The sequence below is a fragment of the Trachurus japonicus genome, chromosome 14 (assembly GCF_045865225.1).
Source record: "Trachurus japonicus isolate A0001 chromosome 14, Traja_1.0".
NCBI lineage: Eukaryota > Metazoa > Chordata > Actinopteri > Carangiformes > Carangidae > Trachurus > Trachurus japonicus.
Window position 1 is genome coordinate 31,509,928 of NC_140920.1, and position 20,815 is coordinate 31,530,742.

Genomic DNA, 20,815 nt, shown 5'->3' on the forward strand with positions numbered 1-20,815 from the left:
GTAAGAGAACCAGCACTAGTTGAGAACTCAGACTGGCCTAAGAGCCGGAAGCCGATATACAGTCTGTGGACGGAAGCACACATCTATTTACAAGAAGTTTAAAAGGTGCAGATTAAACGCCTGGCGCCTGAGAAAAGCTGGGTCAGTTCAGCAGTTGAAGCAAATATTGGAGTTTTTACTTTACTTACTTACTTTTTATTTCTTATTCTATTTTATTTTTTCCTTCTTTTTTTTTTTTACCAAAACACAAATAAGAAGATGAGCACATAAAAACCAATAACAAATTTGTGGATTCAAGGTGATATTTACAGTGGTGGAAAAAAGTTTTCGGACACCCTATCCATTTGTGAAATATTGCATTAAGAATCACTCTAGGTCTTCAAGTGCAATTTCTTTTAAGTCACAGCCAAAATACTAAACAAATTCTAAAAAATTGATTTGTTCCATAAAATACACAAGAAATGTTGAGTATTGGGTCATTTTTGGCTCCAGTGATTCACTAGTGAAGGTTGTGCTTTTTATTAAAAGACACAATCTTTGTTGCCGTGATTCGCTAAAGCCAGGACATTTGAAAGTTCTTCAGTTACAAAAATGTCTAGAACAAGGAACCTAACGCAGGAAACAGGCCTGAAGGTCCAGATTCTCAGCCAGGAAGAGCAGACACAGTCCTTCAGCAGCTGTATCCACGAAATCCATGAAATCCCGCTTGGAAGACAAACCAAGATTTGGCTGTCCAAGGGTTTCTTCAGCAAGACATGACGCATCCTGATCCACATGTGCAGCAAATTGTGTAAAATTTTAAAGGGACATTGTGTAACTTCTCCTGTTATTTATTCCCAAAATCGATTATTTCGTTTAAAAGTCTGTTTTTCATTAATCAGTAATCCCCCCCGTCAACAAACTGAAGTGTTCCGGTAAGCTCTTGCCGTTCATATCATTCATATCTACATGGAGCGGGTAAGCTCGGTGCTGGCTGCCATGTGGTGTCGTCATGTTTTTACGTTGAGTGGCAGCGTGACGGTAGGAAACCACGGAAACTCAGCGGAGACATCGGAGCCGTCGGCTCAGGTCGAGGTGGCGTCTGTGAAAAGTCACTGCGGTAACGCAGTGAGGAGGAATAGAGCATTACACTGATGCTGCATTCACCTGCAGTCGGGCAGACGGCCGTCGGTAACAAACCAGATGTCATTTTAGTCACAGAAGTCCAGAGAAAGCCGGTAAAACGTGGGTCAGGTAAACAATACCACATCGCCATGACAACATATTGTCACGTGTATTGTTTTGCCTCATGCTGACGGACCACTTGTTTACATAGAGGCTTGTTTATGCCGTTACGTGCAGCGGCTGTCGTCCGTCTGCCGTCTGCCCAATTTCATGTGAATGCAGCATGAAAAATACGATTTAGTTGCTTGCGATACACAACCACAACGCTAGATGGGAGTAATTCCTACACAATGTACCTTTAAGGGTGTCCGAAAACTTTTTTTCCACCACTGTATGTGTGTGCAAAGTGTAACCCTTTTTTTTTTTTTTTACCACAATCAGAAAAGTTGCTTGTTTTCATAGTTCCAGTTGTTAAGTTAAGAGTTACGAGTGGGCAGCAGACATCAGTACACAGAGACCTTGGCTCTTCTTCTCTGATGTGATAAAAGTTGCAATCACACCAGCCTGTGGAATCTGAAGCTTCTCACACAAGGAACCAGTTCTTACTGGTTCCTGGAAGCTGTCCACAGCCGACCCAGAGCCACACACAGGAAGTCAGTGTGCATGGTGATCTCTGCTTGACGTTTACTGTGACGGCGTTTTTATGCTTTTCAACACCTTGTCACACGTCGTGATTTTTCATTCTTCCTCCTGTCTAATTTTGTTTCAACACAAAAAAGCTGCTCATTCTACACAGTCACATTTAAACAGTTCAGCTGGTTCTCGGCAGTTCCTTCTCTGTCATCGCTCCCATTGAGATTCCAGTAGTTAAAGACAATTGAGGACGCACCCACACATTCTTTTGGGATTATTAGGTAATTAATTATGCTTCAATAAAACTGTTGTTTATTCTGAGAGTTCAGTCCAAGACTTTTAAACATAGAGTGGAAAAAGAAACCAGAACTGACATAGACCCATAAGTAGGTCAGAAATGTAAGTTATGTAGTTTATATCTACTGAGCATGACACACACACAAAGCAGCAGCGAGGCCAGTGTGGGGTTGGTGTTGGTGAGTGAAAATAAACAGGATATGATGAGCAGAGAGCTTTAACGGTGATCAATCAGATCTGGAGGTGATGAGTAGATTTCTCCTTAAAACAAGTAAAAAAGGGGAAAGATTGTGAACTTTTGATCTTTCTGAGGTTTGTTCTCGTCATGTTTTCCAGGCATCCTCCTTGCCGTGACCTCCATCGGCCCGGCATTCGGCTTCATCACAGGCTCCCTCATGCTGCGCTTCTACGTCGACTTTGACAAGCTGCCCAAAGGTGAGGGGACGCTGATGAGCCACAGCTGGACCCGACCGCTGTGTTTCATCTCCTCCTGTCCAGTCAACTTCATTTACAACACTTACTTTGAAAGGAAAGGGAGGATTTCCTGCAGTAAAGAGTGTGAGAGGTTGATGAATATGTCTTCATGTTAAATGGTTAGGGGTTAAAAACAGCAGCTGCAGCAAAACAAGACAAACAACCGACACAGGGGAAAGGTATGCATCCTGCTGCGTGACAAGCAGTAGGTCTGAGGACTTTTCAGCTCGTTGGCTCGATCTGCATAGGTTTTCAGTTACCAGTGATGGAAATAACGGCGCTACTTTTTTCAGTTACGAGTAATCAAAAAAGTTACTGTTTCTGTTTTTTCATTATTTGGTCCTTAAAGGACAATTCCAGGCAAATTCAACCTGGAGCTATAGTTTCCTAATATTTTAGGTCTATAAGAATGAATCTGAGGATTTTCTTTTCAATGTCTTCTATTCTGCAGTAGTTCTGTTTGTCCCTGCATCGCCACAGCATCGTATAATGGGAGCAGATGTTAGGCTGTTTAGGCTGTTTACATCCCACAAAACAGCATTTTTTTTTCAGACTACGCCAGATGGCTTCAAACATACACAGAGGGGTTTACTTACTTGTACTTGTACTTACATGTTTATAAACAGAGTTGTAATACAAAATCCCACGCAAGAGTCAAGTTTACCTGTCTCCAAGTCTGTAATTGACTGTGAATCTGAGAATGAGTGAGGAAATGGTGTTGTGGAGAATGCAACATTTCCTCAATGGAAAGATTCTTTGTTGTTAATTCAAGGATTGTGTTTTCTGGAACAAGTTGAGAATTAGTTTCTGCTATGCTTTGGGCCAAGAAAGAGAAGGAAGTTAGATGGCATCTATTGTTTGATTTCAATTTCAACAACTCACGACAGCTGTCAGGCTCAGTGTAGAAGTAAAACTGCATAGAAGCAGAGACTTGGTCCCAAATAACTGATTAATGTGAAATGGAAATTGAGAAAAGAACAAGACTGAGCACAGCTCCTTGTGGCACACCGCAACACGCCTAGAGCATGTCTGGTGTGATTACCACTTAATGTGTAGAACAAAGTGAGATGTGTGGGTTTACTAAGATCTAAACCAGGGAAGGGGTGTGTCAGTAAGACCAATCTATGACTAACAGGTCCAGGAGTCATTAAGCTCTTTGTCAGGACTTTTTTTTTCTTATCTATGACAAGATTGATAAGGTTTATAATAATTATTGGATGAAAGGATTGTACCGTATGAGTTGCTGAGCCACTGCTTTGCTTTTGGAAAAAACTTTTTTGAGATGTACGGTAGGTCAGGCTTATAGGTTATAGTAAAAGCGTGGTGATTATTATTAATTATCTTATTAGAATGTCAAAACAAACAAAGGGGAAAATATCAGTGATAAAAAAACAGAAATAAGTGGAAAGTAAACTCAACTCTCTCAGCTTGGTGTGTGATTAATAAAATCCATGTGCATTCGAGAAATACTGAATTGTTGAGCCTGTTGTTTTGGTAGAAGGTCAACTTAATACCCTACAGTTTAGCACTGAGTCACCGAGTGTTCAACAGGTTTTATGAAAGCAGTTACTTCACAGCCTGTTGACTTCCTTTCACTCTTGTGGGAAAGTAGTGTTCAACAGCAGCGCTGGACCGTTCTGTCCAACAGGCCTCTCATTTGACAGAATGTTTTTGCATTTTGTTTTCCTCACACGTCCACAAGTTGGACAGATTTATGTGGTTGCACTCACACTGCCCCCTAATGGAACAAAATGAAACATCATTTAATCCTCCATCAATTATTCCTGCCAGCAGGTTGTCATCCCACCCTATATTTGATCAACTTACTTGAGGTTTTAATGATGGTTTTAAGGGTGTGGACATGGCCACAGTTGGCATTGTACATTGATCTCGGTGCCTCAACTGTGGTGACACAATCTACTCCCACTGCCAATGTAACAGTGAGTGCATTTACATGTGCACTAATGAAACAATTACTATCAGAAAACCAGAGTTCTCAGATTATTTTAGTGGTCATATAATCCAATCCACCAATCCTCATGCTTATAGAACCCATGCAATGTACAGGGATCCATCTGCCCCTAAATGGGGGTGAAATAATTAAGGGCCAACTCAAAGAATTTGGAACCTGTCATCACAGGTGGCAGGCCAAGGTGTGTGAGGATCATGAATGAAAAGGAAATGTGAATATTTTGCTTTGCAAGTCGATTTATTCACCCCTAAATTTTCTGCTGTGCTCCAGAGGTTTTTAGTTAGGGGCCTCTTTGCTCCTAGTAAAAAAGGTTAGCCTGGAGCCCTGGTGTATGGAACCTTTCCACCTTTCCCTTCACCACTGAAGTTTTTTGAAAAGAACAGAAGACCTGAGGTTTTGAGGAAAGAGTTCTGATGACTAACAGAATCATGTAACGTATTATTCTTATAATTGTTTTATCAGTGTGAATTTAAACACACTCATTGCATAAATGGTGCCAGTTCTGTTAAGGTTGTGGCTCTATAGTAACATTCTCAAAGCCAGTAACAGTGACTCAGTGCTTTTGAATGCCATCTTTTTGGTGGTTGTTTTATTATTATTGAATGTCTCCCACATCAACAGTAGATGGATTGTGAAATCTCTGTAGCAGCTGAAGATGAATGTTTACAAACTTAGCAGAGTCACAGAGCAAATCCGGTCTCATCATATTTCATCTTGAGCGTTTGTCCCATGCTCTGGCTGTTTGACGCGTTCAGGATCAGTGGAGCTCAGTTTCCTATAGAGACTTGTTCAGGCAAAATCCTGTTTCCATGTGTGTTTACTAGGGATGCACCGAAATGAAAATTTTTAGCCGTAACAAGGGGTAGACAATTTAAGTTTGCTTCTTTCTGCCCCCTTTCATTCAAGAGTTACAGTATTGTCAATGTTTTATTTTATTTTTTGTTTTTATGCTGGATAAATGAATGAAATAAATAAATAAACTAAACTAAACTAAAATTTTTAGCCGAAACCGAAAACCAAAGAGTGAGGAAACCAAGGCCGAAAACCGAAACACCGAAAGAAATGATTAAGTCAATTAGAACCATAGTTCAATTAATCGCATCTTTTTCTTTTTTGCTTGAAATAACAGCAATATGATTGGAAAGCATAAGAAACATACAGATTTGGACATTTCTTATGCTTTCCATCCAGCAGCCTCGTTTGGTGATAAGAAGAACAAGTTCTCTAGTGTAGGAACATGAGGAGAAAGGGGGGCAAAGGGGTAACATTATAAGGGGCCGCACCCCCCCCCCCAGCTCACGCTCTGCTCCGCCGTTCTAAAAATAGCTTGCACCAACAGTTAAAGGTAACGAAGCTACTCCTAAAACTATAGGGATTATGGCAATGGGCCAATTTGCCAAAATGTTGAAGTATCCCTTTAAGGCAATGTTCCAACTAAACTGTGGTGCGAGACTCCACAGCATTTTCATCCCTTGTCACACGTTGAGACATGTCCCACATTTAGTTTAGTGCTAGTTTTCTTTGTTTTAATCAGCTCTAGTTGCAACACTGTAGGACTAATGTTTTCTTTTTGTGTTGTTTTTTTCTGAAATCTTGATACAATGGCTGGGAAGAAAGCTGGAGGACTTTTACCACAGAGCCTCTTGAGTCAGCATCTTTATCTCGCCCTTTTTGCCATTTTTCGAAAATCGAGGGTTTTTTTTTTACGTTTTTCTTCTGTTTTTAGAAAATCTACCCTGCACTGGTCCTATGTGCCATCATAACACACAAGTAGTAGGCCTATTACTGAAACCTGCCTACCTTGCACCGTTTCTTATGGGTGTCCCTCATTGTCCCACATAAAAATTGAATGCATGGACGCTGAGCTTCAACAGGTTTAATGCTCTGAGATGTTACAGGAATGTATGGGAAGAAAATCAATCCTGGTTAGAGCCCATCCCATGTTGGTATAGTCTCCAGCAGTTGGACTCCTGACCAGAACAGTCTTTACTGCATGTCATTCCCCCAGTCTCTGTCTGCCTGCTCACCTGTCTCTCTTCTCTGTCCTAATATGATAAAGCCATAAAATGACTGAAAGGAACTGTTCTTAAGCCAAATGATTCTAGAGACAGATGGAAACTTTCCTCTCAGTTTCTCTCAGACACATTCCATTAAATAATAATACAGTGCCAGGGTTTAAAAAGGTCACAGCAAAAAAGGTCAGGTGACAGAAACTGGTTGAAACTTGCTAGAACAGAATGTGTAGGTTCAGTGAATCAACTGAGAAGCAGCTGAAAAGATTGATTTGAAATTATGGCTTATCAATTTGGTCTGATGACAGTGTATAGTATGATTGAGATGAATGATTTGAAGCCGTTGTTTGAGTTCCTCATTCTTGTTTCTTCAGTAACTACCTTTTTGCGTGCCAACTCTGAGCTCACTGCAGTCAGACACGTTTGACAGATGACAGATCCCTGTGGGTTCAGCGCATCACAAACCACCTGTAGCCGTTGGTAACTGGATATTTAAGGAGCATCTGTCACATCTGCTGTTTTGGTACCCACCAAAGCCCCTGAACCGAGACTTGGTCACGGTACAGGAGGAGAACCAGGTTCTCACCGGTTCAGGTTATGGAATTTCAAGGTCACGAGTCATTAAGTTCCCGGAGCAGAATAGTTAGAGTTTGTGGGGAAGCACCAGGAGCCTGGTACAGGACAGATGGCCCATGGCGGTCAGTTACAGTATCAAATACTGAGATTACAACACCAACAGCGTATGTGTTCATTGCTGCTTCTGCTGCCTTGCATGAAAACAAATGTCATAATATGTAATATATAATATATATTTACGTGCTGCATTATCGCAAAACTCTAATCGTGCGATAAGAAAATTATTATTATTCTATTCAGTCGGGTCCACATCTGGCCCATGATGATCCACTGGCACTGACGCACCTATTTATAGAAACTCAACATATAAAGTGTGCACTGCTCTACGTTATTTTGATCTCACCCCGCTCTGTACGTAGACCTACGCTTGTGTAAACACAGAAGATCCGCCGGTCCTCTGAGTGAAACATCCAATTAGTTACATGACCCGCACCAAAAGGTGGCAAAGTGACTGGACTTTGTTTCATTTTACCGGACCAGGCGGACCATGCCGACGCTGAGAGAAAGACAAAGTGACACCTGACTCTCTCTCTCTCTCTCTCCCTCGCTCTCCTCTTGCTCTCACTCTGTCTCTCTCTCTGTCTCTCAGTCTCACAGTTGGCTCTTGTTGAGGTGATGGATTGTACAGATGCTGCTGACAGCTGTGGACATTTTGCAGATGGTTTAAGAATCTGCACAAATAGTATTGATGTCATGCATATACCCACAGACCTCCATTACACATAGATATGTCAGATATGTAGACAGGTTGCTCTTTGTGTGTCTCTTGCTATAGTGCTAATAATTCCTTTTTGCCATTGGGTATCAGAATATATTCCAATATATTCAATACGGTCATGTTATCAGAGATTGTTCTGCAGCCTCTGCTGTTCATTCCAGGTAGTTCAGGAAAGAGCGTTGTCCACATGGAGACAGAACCTGTGTAAGATTGATAATTATATTATTATAGTAGAACAGTGTTTTCAACCAGTTTGTGATGCATTTTCATTATTTAGATAGGTCACGCATTTTTTGAATGTCTCCGGGAAAATTCAAAGATAGCATTTTAATCTAGATTATCTACAAGAGAGAAAGAAGAAAACAAGAAAGTAGCTCAACATCTTATAAAACTAAGCAACACAATGAGCCGGGGCTGATTGTGCGACTTCTTCCTCCCAAAGTCTTAAGATCAACTCCTTGGTCTTGCTGGTGTTTAGGACCAAGTTGTTCCCATTACATTACACTAACAGTTGCTCATGCACATTCCTGTCCTCCGGGGATGAACCCCACCACCGTGGTGTGATTAAAGGGCAACTTCGTTTTTTTTCAACCTGGGCCCTGTTTTCATATGTTTTTCTGTATAGAGAGCCTAAGCGGAAGCAGGAAGTAACGGCGCCATGGGACCTCAACTCTGAAAAACTCGCCATTCAAATGAATGAGACTGAAAATTTTATTTCGTGATCCGATTGAATTGCGCCATGAGAAAAAAATATGTCCTCTACCTGTTTAAAACATCACGTTTCATGAAGAGAAATCAGCCGTTTATCATAAAACGGCAACAGAAGAATGTATTTTGTGTAAAGACCGCTCTACGGACTACAAATCTGTGTCCCACAAAAAATACGTCACCAACTGACACGGGAAAGGGCGGCATTTGGTGTGTGACGTCACCTACGCGACTTGTAGTCTTTCTGCTTACAGATTCTTCTGAATTGTATTCTACAATAGCTTTACAACAAACGGCTGATTTCTCGGGATGAAACGTGATGTTTTAAACAGGTAGAGGACATATTTTTTTCTCATGGCTCAATTCAAACGGATCACGAAATAAAATTTTCCGTCCCGTTCATTTGAATGGCGAGTTTTTCAGAGTTGAGGTCCCGTGGTGACCGTTACTTCCTGCTTCCGCTTAGGCTCTCTATATGTGAGTGATGGATAATACTTTTATTGAGGTCGCTGCAGTATTGAGCCGGGCAGGCAGCCTGCAGCCCAGCTAACGCTCTTCCACGGGGCAAGTGGCTCCCGTCAAAGTTCGCCCTATAAACGGGCATTTTTTTCCAAACTGACAGGCTCCGATAGTTACAATGAGTGTCCGACAACATACTAGAAAGGAGAAATGAACGTAATAGTCTCTACCTTTAGCTGGAGGTCGCTGTTTGCTGTGATCTGTGTCCAAATCTCACCACACCAGAAATCTCGTTCTGAAATCTCGCGATAACTCGCGGCAAAACACCGGTGGGGAATACTGTTACCTGACTGAGGTGAAGAGAGACGACCGGAGAATTTACAAATTGTAGCAACAAAATGTTGGGCTGCTCTTCGCGCAGCTTTCACAGAGCTTTCACAAGTAAGGGCTAACAGTTAGCTGTGCTACAAATGGATGCTAACACTCCTGTCGGTGCACTGCACCGTGCCGACCACAGGGTCTGCTGTGACCACTTTGACCGGGGATGACTACTGCCAGTCAGAAGAAGAAGAGACGTGCTAAAGGTAGAGACCATGGATGTATTATATTGGTATAATCGTTCATTTCTCCTTTCTAGTATGTTGTCGGACACTCATTGTAACTATCTGAGCCTGTCAGTTTGAAAAAAATGCCCGGGCGAACTTTGACGGGAGCCACTTGCCCCATGGAAGAGGATTAGCTGGGCTGCAGGCTGCCTGCCCGGCTAATTACTGCAGCGACCTCAATAAAAGTATTATCCATCACTCACATATACAGAAAAACATATGAAAACAGGGCCCAGGTTGAAAAAAAAACGAAGTTGACCTTTAACATATTTATGATGCCGTTTCTGGAGTGGTAGCAGATGCAGTCTCACCTTGACCTCAAAAAACACTTGCGTCATTACTGATGATCTCACACAGTAACCGTGTTTCCAGATGGTTGGTGTTTTCTATGACTCAGGATAATCAGGATTTAACTGGAACTAGTCTTTGTGGCGGAGGGATACGACCAGGAGGAGCTAGCTTAAGTTTGTTTGTGCTTTGTGTTTCATGGTGCTCTTCTCTTCTTCCAGATGAGATCAAGCTGGACCACAAAGACCTGCGCTGGGTGGGAGCGTGGTGGCTGGGCTTCCTGGTGGCGTCCTGCCTCCTCTTCCTGGCTGCACTGCCTTACCTCTTCTTCCCCAGAGAGATGCCAAAAGAGGTGAGGAGGGGGGGGGGGCTCTGGACTAATTTTTAAATTGTTCTGTGGTCGCAAGTCCTTTTGACAATCATTTAAATTTTAAAATTCGCTATACAATTAAATTAAATCAAAACTCAGACTTACCACGGCTTCCGCATTGTTCCTCTCCGGGTCAGAGAACACAACAGTAGAGGGACTCTGAGGCATTTGTTCTTTTAAATTCATTTTGAATTTTGCTCTCATGGGAACAACTGCAGTCAATATAAGAGTGGTATTTTTAAACATCAGATTTTCTCTTATGAAGCAAAATACTTATCATTAAAAAACAAATCACCAACATTTCCATGCTGTCAAGATGCAATTTATGTATTATCAGATTTTTGTTTAGATTTAGAATTTCAGACATTTTGATAATTTTGTTACTCCCTGAGTCTATTTGAGAAGACACACACCAGGTCTCAGTTAGCTAGCCAATTAGCTCAGTGAGTTAGGAGTTGGTTCTTTTGCCCTATTCGCACGGGATTAGTATTACCTGGGGACGTCTGGTAATTTGTAAATTACCCCCCCACGTCTGTGTTTCTTGCGGTGCATTCGCACGGGATAAGTGATGTCTGTATTTTTACTCAAATTTACTGACATTAAGGCTCCGATATGACGTCACGTCTGTGCACGTCGTAACATCCGCTGCTGCATGGACCGCGGAACGCATCTGGACAAGGGGGGGGGGGGGGCATAACTTCAAGTCAAGCGGGGGGGGGGGGGGGATACGTAAATAAAAGTAGCGAAGCTCCGGACAGAGTTGGTATCCACTTTATGAAACATTATGAGAGACACGCGTCTATGTGGGACAGGCTTTTATTTCATTTAGAACAAACCTTATGCTCTGCAAAGATGGAAAATATAGGCTATAGTCTAATATAATAAAATTGTTCTGTTGTTTGGCCACTGTTTAAAAGAGTCAGAATATAAGGAAAGAATCGTATCCAGAGCAGCATCATTTACAAGTTTAATCAGCACCAATTAAACTTCTTCTTCTTCTAAATAAACGTAAACATTCAATAACTCGGGTCAGCTCGCTTCTCTCTGCGGTGCTCTGGTTGTGATTTTTCTGCTGCCTTGAATCCGCCCTTTATACGTGCGCATTCACAGATGCACAGCAAGACGAGCCGGGGTTGAGTTACCGAGTTGATAACCAGCGTCGTGGTACCGCTGATCCGGAGTGACAGTGTTGTGGATAGGTTCAGCTGGATAGGCTGGGAGTAGGCTGAGCTCGCTTCGTGATACGCCTCAGACACTCACGCATGCCGTATTGATAAACAATGCACTTGATAGACTAACGAATTCAAATCGAAATGCAGCACTCAGTGACAGTTTTTATTTTATCGGCAGCAGTGAAGGTGTGTGTGGTGGTGACTTGGCTCTTAAAAACACAGATACAACAAAAAATGCCCCTCAATTACTGAGATGCAGATTCGCACGGGACTAGTTTTACCACGGGACGTCGGTCTTTGGTGAAATATAGTAGGTAATTTGCGGAGGAATTTTTACTTACTTTTTTACTGACATGGCGCCTTCGCACGGGATTAAGATCACAGACGTCCTCCGCAATTATTACAAATTACCAGAGGTCCCCAGGTAATACTAATCCCGTGCGAATAGGGCTTTTGTGTCGGAGGATGTGGATTCAAGCCCCACCAGTTTTGCAGTCAAGTGGTGTCAGTTTAAAATAAATCAAAACAGCTATTCTTTTACAAACCGAGGTATGTACTGAACCGTGACTTATGTGTACCGTTACACCCCGAGGTGACATCTAGTGGTTGGAAAAGGAACTACACAACCGGTACTTGAGCACCGAAGGGAAGCGGTCTCTGTTCCGCGCTATTCGCGGTGCTTCGGCGTCCGGTGTGAACCCAGCAGCCTGCTACCAGAGCCAGTCTCTATTAGAAATTCTCTGCTGCTGCTGCTGCTGCTACCTTGTTGTCCCGCTGCAATTAACACCCCGACGTCAATCATTGGTTTTGCACTTTAGTTCCAGGTTACATTTTTTCTCCCAGTCTCCTAATGCTTTTTAATAATTTTAGCTATCCATTATTACTTTGTTTGTGTGTGGCTGTTTTGTTTAGAGTGAATTATCTTTATTGTCAATAGCATTTACAGTAAGATAGGAATGAAATTGAAAATTTCCTCCCGTTTGTCGCGCCCCACCTGTCATGTCTCCGTTCCCCACCAGTGGGGCGCGCCCCACACTTTGAGAAGCACTGCAGTAGCCTATTACACACTGCTACAACGTGACGACTGTGAAATTAGCGGTTAGTTGTAACCACGGAATCAAAGACTGTGTCATTTAGATGAATTACTCATTTTGAGCCAAACTGGCATCTTCTGGTAAACTGTAGCAGCACCAGGATGTTGGGTGTGTCCAGGGTATTTATAGTTCAGTCCTACCTACGTGCTGGCCGCAGACTTGCTTTACACTGATTGTGTTTACAGTATGTGTTTACTGCTCACTCCAAACGCACACACCCTGTATGTGGTGATGATTAGCTTAATACAACAACATGATTTAATGAAGGAGGAAATGAGCTCCAGACCTTTGTATGAACTGGTTTAGAATATTTTTGTGAAGGGAAAATTAGCTGTACTAACCAAAGATTTCATTTAATTTACTGCAGGATCATCAGTCGTGTTTGTACGGCAGCACAGAAAACATGAGCATGAAAACATGGAGAACAGTGAAGGATTCACATCGTATTTTCTTAATCTTTAACCATGAGTCGTGCAAACATTTACTCAAGTATTGGGATTTACGAGTCAATTCTTAAATTTAAAGTCAACCAAATTACCACCAACATAATGGGTCAATGTGGCCATGTAAACAGAGGCAGGTTTTTTCTGTAATAAGTAACTAAAGGCTAAATTTCCTGAACAAATGTTGATAAAATAAACTGAAAGACGAACTTTAACGAAGAGAAACAGCATGAAAACTGCACATGTTGTCAACAGGCTTTGGAAGCTGCTGTGTGTTTTGGCTCAGTGCCCAGAACAAAAAGAAAGTTCAACTCAGCACACAGATTCATCGGTTCAATGAGACCAATCCGGTTGTTCCTGTTGTACTGTTGCTCAACAGAAGTGAACTCGACTCCCTGAGCGACGCAACAGTGGCAAACTGAGGTCGGACCTCAGCAGTCCAGAGTCTGAGTGATTCACACATCTGCAGTGAGGCTTGGTTCCTGCCTTTTCATCCGATCAAGACAAATCTAGATCTAAATTACAAACATTCCTCCTCCACACTGATGTTAACTCCGACACCGACTCCGTCATGTGAGGCAAGGCAATTTTATTAGTACAGCCCATTTTTACAGTTTGTCTCAAAGGGCTTTACACAACATTACAATATTCTCTGTCCTTAGACCCTCACATTAACTGAGGAAAACTCCCAAGAAAACCATTTTAACAGGGAAAAGCATGTAATGTAATCACTGTCAAACAGCCCGATGTCCATGAATGCCTTGCTCTACTTGTGAATGAGTAGTGAAGATTTGAACACAGTCAGATGAACAAGTTGACTGAAATGATAGATTCCACGTGGCTTTGAGGCCCCGCCTCCTTGCTGTCACACCAACCAGTTAGACTTACACTTGGGCACGGCTCAATGTGTTTTTTTCTTTGTGCTGTGGGGGTGCGTCCAGCTTATGGTCCAGGTGGTGAGGTCGTTGTCCAGGTTGCAGGTAGGCGAGGCTATTTCTTGGAAGCAATTTCAGGCCACAAACAAGGCGTTTGGTGACGGCGCCCAGTGACTCACTGTAACGTCTCTGTGATATACAGTACTGTGCAAAAGTTTTAGGCAGGCGAGAAAAAATGCTGTTAAAGCAGAAGTAAGCGGAATATTTGTGTTATATAAGTCTTAAATAGTTATATCTTCCGACGGCAATTAGGGATGTGCACGGTTACCCGGGTACTCGAGTACTCGAGTAGCAATCTGCTACTCGGGTATGAATTTATTACTCGGGTACCCGAGGATTAAAAAAAACGGCACGTCAGAGCGCAATCTAGTGTCGGATCAGACTACATTATCATGCCCTGGTTCGGCATTTTGTAGTGTTAAACAGTTTCGGATCAAGCAACGTGATTTTCTGCTGTGTAAAAGCGTTTTTGGATCGAGCCTCGGACTTTCAAACCTTTTACAATAATTCTCCCTCCCTCCCTCGGCGACGTACGCCGAGGGAGGGAGACGACAGGTCTCAAGTCTGGTAGAAAATATACTTTCACTTTACAAACACTCTGAAACCTTCCCTGTTATTTCCTGAAACGATGCGAGGCAGAGAGGACCGAAGGCACCAACATGTGTAGTGTGGACTAATAAATAAGCACCGCTAATGATTTAAAAAAGAAAAGAAAAAAAAAGTTTTCTCCTCCGTGGCAGCCGCGGCAAAAATGCGCTGCACTCAGCGCTGCACTCAGCGCTCAGAGCGCATGCAGCGCATTTATTCCCCGGCATAAAGATGCACATCTGCCTAGAGTTGTCACGATACCAAAATGAGTAACCACGGTACTATACCAGACAAAGTATCACGGTTCCGGGTAATATCACGATACTGCAACCTTTTTTTATTATTATTATTTTTATGAACTGCAATGTATTTGTACAAGTTATAAATACTTATTAATTAGGCTACTTATAATGTTGTTTGGTGCATGATAAACATAATACTGGTGAAGTAGGGATTAGACTGAAACAAATATTTTTAAATAAGCAATAAAAAACAAATACATGAAGTTAGAATTTATATGGTTGAAAATAAATAACCATTCAGTCTCTTGCACATTAATTTATGTTTAACAAATATAAATAATCAACTTAGGATAAAAACAAATCCACTGTCTTTAAAAAAAATCTATTTGACAATAATGCTTCTTCTCCAACATAATAAACCATAGAGGACAGAATACAATGAACAGGAACTGATTCCCTGTGAAAACTATATTTTTATGCATTTTCTAGGTGCTTTATACTTGGACATCCTTTAACTCTTTATTCCTCAGCCTGTACACGGAGCATATAGCCTGATATTAGCCAATGAGAAAATAAACAGAGCTAAATTAATTAAGTGCCACTGACGACGCGCCGCGGCAGACCCGCCGCTCGCGCCCGGTGCTTCAGCCGTGGTGATGTGTTGTCTCGTGTTTGTGACTGTAAGCCGTGCGCGCGTCTGGGCGAGACAGAACTTTAGCTCGTTGTTTGTTTTGAAGCGAGTTTCTATCGAAGCGGCCGGAGCTGTCTCAGCTGTCTTCATGGAGTCCGTTCTTGTCGGCATGAACCACGAACAGCCAATCAGAGAACAGACGGGCGGACCCAGCGTGCGGAAACAGCCTATCATATCCCCGGACATCACCAGTAACAGGCAAACAGCCAATCATTCAGCAGCTGTGTAGTTAGGTTGCAGTGGGTGCATGTGGGTTTTGTTTACAAGGGAGTAGCATGCAGGGAGAAGCCGGGAGGAGAGGAGAGGAGAGGCGGCCGCTATGTAGCGGAAACTGGCACCGGTATTAGTAATCCACGGTAGTACCGTCGTGTAGAATTTCTAGTATAGTAGGAACCGTTACGTTTTGGCACCGCGGGGTACCGTGGCTACCGTGGGTATCGTGCAACTCTACATCTGCCTCGTGTGTGCATCTTAAACTCCAGTCTCTACTCTTATTATCCACCTGACATTGTGTGTGACGACGCTGTGTGTCAGTAATGCGGACTGTCTGACGGACAGAGCGCATTTATGCACCGGCTGCGCTCTGTCCGTCAGACATGACGTCATTTTATTTTTTATTACAGTACTCGATTACCCGATTAGTACCAGCTTCGGTTACTCGATTAGTAAATTAGTCGAAATGCCCATCCCTAACGGCAATCACTCATATAGAGTGTTTGGTCCGAAACACGGGTCTGTCAGTCACTCTGCTCTGCTGTAAGCCGAGGAGAAAACTTTCCTTGTATCCTACAACCTTTATCCAATGAGGAGAGAGAACGGCATAAAGGGGCGGTCCTCTCTGTGTGTGCAGCCAAGGGATGCGCGTGCATCTGGTGACGTAGGGACGAGGGCGAGGACTGCTAACTCCATCGGCTGACAGGAAGTTAGCCAAAACGGCCGGATCGCTTACTTCTGCTTTAAGTCAGAATGCTTATCCATCATGCAATACCATCAGTGAGGCGTCTGATTGGACCCAAATTTATTCACAACAACCCCAAACATTCAACCAGGGTCATTTAGAACTATCATCAGCATAAAGAGGAACAACAAGTCCTGGAAGTCCTGGAAGTGATGGTGTGGCCGCTCCACCCACCCCCACCCCCACGGAGCCCTGAGCTCAACATCATCCAGTCTGTCTGGGATTACATGTAGAGACAGAAGGATCTGAGTAGCTCCAGGATATTTGGAAAAACCCACCGGATTTTCGTCTCTTTATTCACTGCATTTTGTTAATTGATGAAAAAAAAAATTAACACTTCCATCTTTGAAAGCATTCAGCTTTTTTTCCACACCTGCCTAAAACTTTTGCACAGTACACGTGCACAAACAGCTACAGAACAACTTTAGGAGTGGCTGGTTATTTCAACCATGAAGGACATGGGATGTGCTTCTTTTAGGGTGTATTCAGACCTGGCTGATTTGAAGCAGTCGTTCCAAAACAGGGAGCATTCAATCCAAGAGATTAGTTCATTTGTTCAGGTTCGGATATGGGTGGGTGTAAGGAACAGTGTAACACTACGCACACACCAGAAGATTTAGAAAAGTCAAATCAGCTCACATCTAAAGACCGGTGTTTAGAGTTTTTGGTCCCAGACTAGTCTCAGACTAGATTTTACAAAGACTGTGAATCTTATAGGGTCACTATTTACAAGACTACAACTAGATTTTTTTTTTTTTTTTGGGGGGGGGTTCCCGTGCAATTTTTCCCCATCATGCACAGCAGAAATTTTATAAAAATGGAGAAGAATCAACTTGTTCCAAACTAGGCTGCCACTGTCATGTTCTTCTATGGGACAGACAGTAGTGAGCTTGCTTTTGAACGGTAAAATATTAAAAAATAAACCGTTCAAAGGTATATATATAACTGTTACTGAATTACTGTATCAGTGTCAGTTCTCAAACAAAAGGCAAAATCTTCTTGCTTCAAGGTTTTATTTGTCACTCCAAATTGAAGATTAGCCTGTCCTACAGTAAAAATGGCATACATAAAATAAAAAGAGGAGTAAAGCAATATATCAAGCGGGAATATATATTTAAGCATCAAAGGTGTAATGAAAATACCCACTCAAACAATAATGTGAGGAGATTTAAAAATCGCTGAGGCAAAGCTTAATTTTAGATGTGGACTTTGGCTGCAGTGCGTGTTTTTATTTGAAGCCAGGGAGTCGTATCATATCAGTGTTGTGAAACCTCCTGGCACCGAGCAGCTCATGTTATGCAGTTACATTCGTTTTTTTGTGTCGGTGCCAAAACGCCTCCACATGCCGAAGCTTATTCCTCCTCCGTCAGTAACGTAAACCATCTGATGGGATGGCTTATTGTTTGTGCTTGACTCGTCCTCTGCTCAGGACACAGTGCATGTTTTAACTCAGCACCAAGGCCCCCCCAGCATGCTCTGCTCTCTGTGTGATCTGCCAGATTATCTAAAGGCATCGGGGAGGACACTGGTATCTGCAGAAGCTTTGACTTAATACAGATATAAAAGTACCAATAATCAGTCCAATCAGTTATTAAAACACTTAGGTTGGGCTTGCACTTATGGCCATGGTTGTCATGATTACAATAAGAAACACATGGAGTGAATGGATAACAGCATAGGCTACCTACCATGGTTACTGTAATGGATTGGCATGGCTTGATTCGGTTAAATGAAAACTCATGATTTGATTTAATATTTCCCCAACATAACACAATTTTGTTGTCATGGTTACAATAACCACAACAAACAACCACGGATTATAGAAATAACATCACTTTAGATGTCCCAATTCAGCGGATGCATCCTTCAGAGGCGACATTTGAAGGCCGATCACGTCACACCATCACGACAAGTCCGATCCCAATTGGGAGGCTCCTCCAGATCTGGCCTTGCTTTGAAAGTTATAGGAGGACGCACTGCACCTATCCGTCGTGGCCTCCCATTTAACAAGATTCGGTTATTATTAGCCACCTAGCATGCTAGCTATCGGAATGTTGAGGCGACTCCGTGCTGTAGCCATGGTAGCCCCGCTCTGCGACCGGCTTGGAGGCTGGCTGCATAGCCCGAGGTGAGGTGTTGGATTGTAAAAAAAGCAGCACCTTTCAAATGTTTAAAGGACAATTCCAGGCGAATTCAACTCAGGGGTGTATTTTCCTATCATTTTAGGTCTAAAAGAATGAATCTGAAGATTTTCAGTTTAATCGCTCCTGTTTTGCGGTAGTTGCGTCTGTCCGCGCATCGCCACGGCAGCAATGAATGGGAGTGGATGTAAGTTCCGCTGTTTAGGCTGTTTCCAGCCCTCAAAGCCGCAATTTTTTTCCACAGACAGCGTCAGATGGCTACTCATACATGCACCGAGAAGTTTATTTACTTCAAGCAAGCCGACAAGTTTGTAAAACTAGATCTAATTCAAAGTCTCCCGGAGTCTCGCGCGAGACCCAGTTGCCGTGCTCGGTGTGTTCAGGTGCAGTGGGAAAAGCTACCGTTTGTGTCATAAACACAGGAATATCAACTCTTTACTTGCTTCAAGTAAAAAAAAACTTCTCGGCGCATCTTTGAGTAGCCATCTGACGCTGTCTGTGGAAAAAAATGTACACTTCAAGCAAGTAAAGAGTTGATATTCCTGTGTTTATGACACAAGCGGTAGCTCCTACTGCGCCTGAATACACCAGCACTGCAACTTCGGGCTCGCGCAAGACTCCGGGAGACTTTGAATTAGATCGACTTTTACAAACATGTCGGCTTGCTTGAAGTAAATAAACTTCTCGGTGCATGTTTGAGTAGCCATCTGACGCTGTCTGTGGAAAAAAATTGCGGCTTTGAGGGCTGGAAACAGCCTAAACAGCGGAACTTACATCCACTCCCATTCATTGCTGCCGTGGCAATGCGCGGACAGACGCAACTACCGCAAAACAGGAGCGATTAAACTGAAAATCTTCAGATTCATTCTTTTAGACCTAAAATGATAGGAAAATACACCCCTGAGTTGAATTCGCCTGGAATTGTCCTTTAACGTTGGGACGTTGACTGTGTTTGGACGCAATCAACGGTTGATGCGGCCGTTGGATGTGCCTCCTCCAAAGCAGTTGCCTCCATAGGCCGCATAGGCTGCGTCTTCCAAAGGATCCAGGATCTAGCCCTTGAATTGCGACACAGCTTTTGTCTCTGTTGAAGCACCTCTCCATGACCTTTGACCTCAGTTTTTTAAAGTTTGGTCATAGTTTTCTCAGTATTATCAAAGAGCAATATAAACGTGTTAACTTCTATACAGTCCATGGGTGTTCCAAGTAGAGCTCCCCCCACTGCAGCAAGTTTTTCCATTTGCAGCTTCTTTTTTCATTTGTTTTATAATATCGTATTTGGCTGTTTGGACTGAGTGTAGGTGCTACACAATTCGGCAGGTGAACCACCAGGGCGCTCCATCAGCTCATTCGTTTTAATAGAACTGTCTTGTTCTTGTTTGTCCTTGTCAGCCACTGTAAGATGTACGTAGAACAAGTATTGAGCATTCCCTCAACAGCTGGTGCGACTAAACACTGTGATAAGAGAGAGAGCACCGGACTTCCCATGTCTGATCACACTGCTCTGGAAATCCTGGAGGTTAAAGAAAGCCGCTGTTTGAAAATAACTTCAACACAGCACTGTGGTAGGTTGTTAACACAGACGGTATGAAGAAACATCGTGTTTGAGGGGAGTGAGACAACATGCTGCCAAAAAACATGTCTGTGAGTCTGAATTCCTGTGTGGGTGGTTGGAACACGGATCAACTGATCTACCAGCTTCGCCTCAACCATCAGCATCCAGCTCTGTCACCATCTGTTGATGCCTATCAGGGGTTAATCAGACTCGACATAAGGATTGATAAAAGTCTTCATGCTCAGTGTGATAGACCAAATAAATCCTTGTTGCATGAGTAACAAACCCTCTCAAGGTCTCGCAATATCAACTAGAAAATTTGCTCTGGGAAATTTTGATAGGGCCACGGGGGCTACTGCCGGACATACCATCTCCAGGGTTTTTTCTAGCCAAACTTTGAGCTGAGGAGGGCAGAGGAGCAAAAATTTTGCGGTACATGTGCGTGCACGCTCATCAAGTAACACGTGCATGAAAGTGCCCAGGGTTATGTGCACTGTCGTGGAAATTTTTCTGCTTTGGTGAAGAATGAAATAGAGACTTCTTGCCGGTCGACCGAGTTTTATTTTCTTTGCAAAGAAAAGGTCAATCAACATGCGAGCGGTTCGAAATGCAGAAAGACCCTGATCATCAGGAGATCTGAACATTTATGCTAGAGGAAAAGCCCACCCCTTGGGTGTGTTTACATCTTTTGTTTTCTGTGGGGTCAGCCCCCTACTCAGG

At 42.9% G+C, this 20,815-nt stretch overlaps 1 protein-coding gene across 1 annotated transcript in view; it reads left to right on the forward strand.

Moving 5' to 3' along the window:
- The window catches only part of slco2b1 (solute carrier organic anion transporter family, member 2B1), a 48,565-nt gene that overhangs the window by 10,110 nt on the left and 17,640 nt on the right, over window positions 1-20,815 (forward strand). Inside the window, exons 6-7 of the mRNA XM_085798790.1 lie at window positions 2,371-2,469; window positions 10,128-10,258. Coding sequence (XP_085654916.1) covers window positions 2,371-2,469; window positions 10,128-10,258 — 230 coding nt within the window. The remainder of the gene's footprint in view (window positions 1-2,370; window positions 2,470-10,127; window positions 10,259-20,815) is intronic.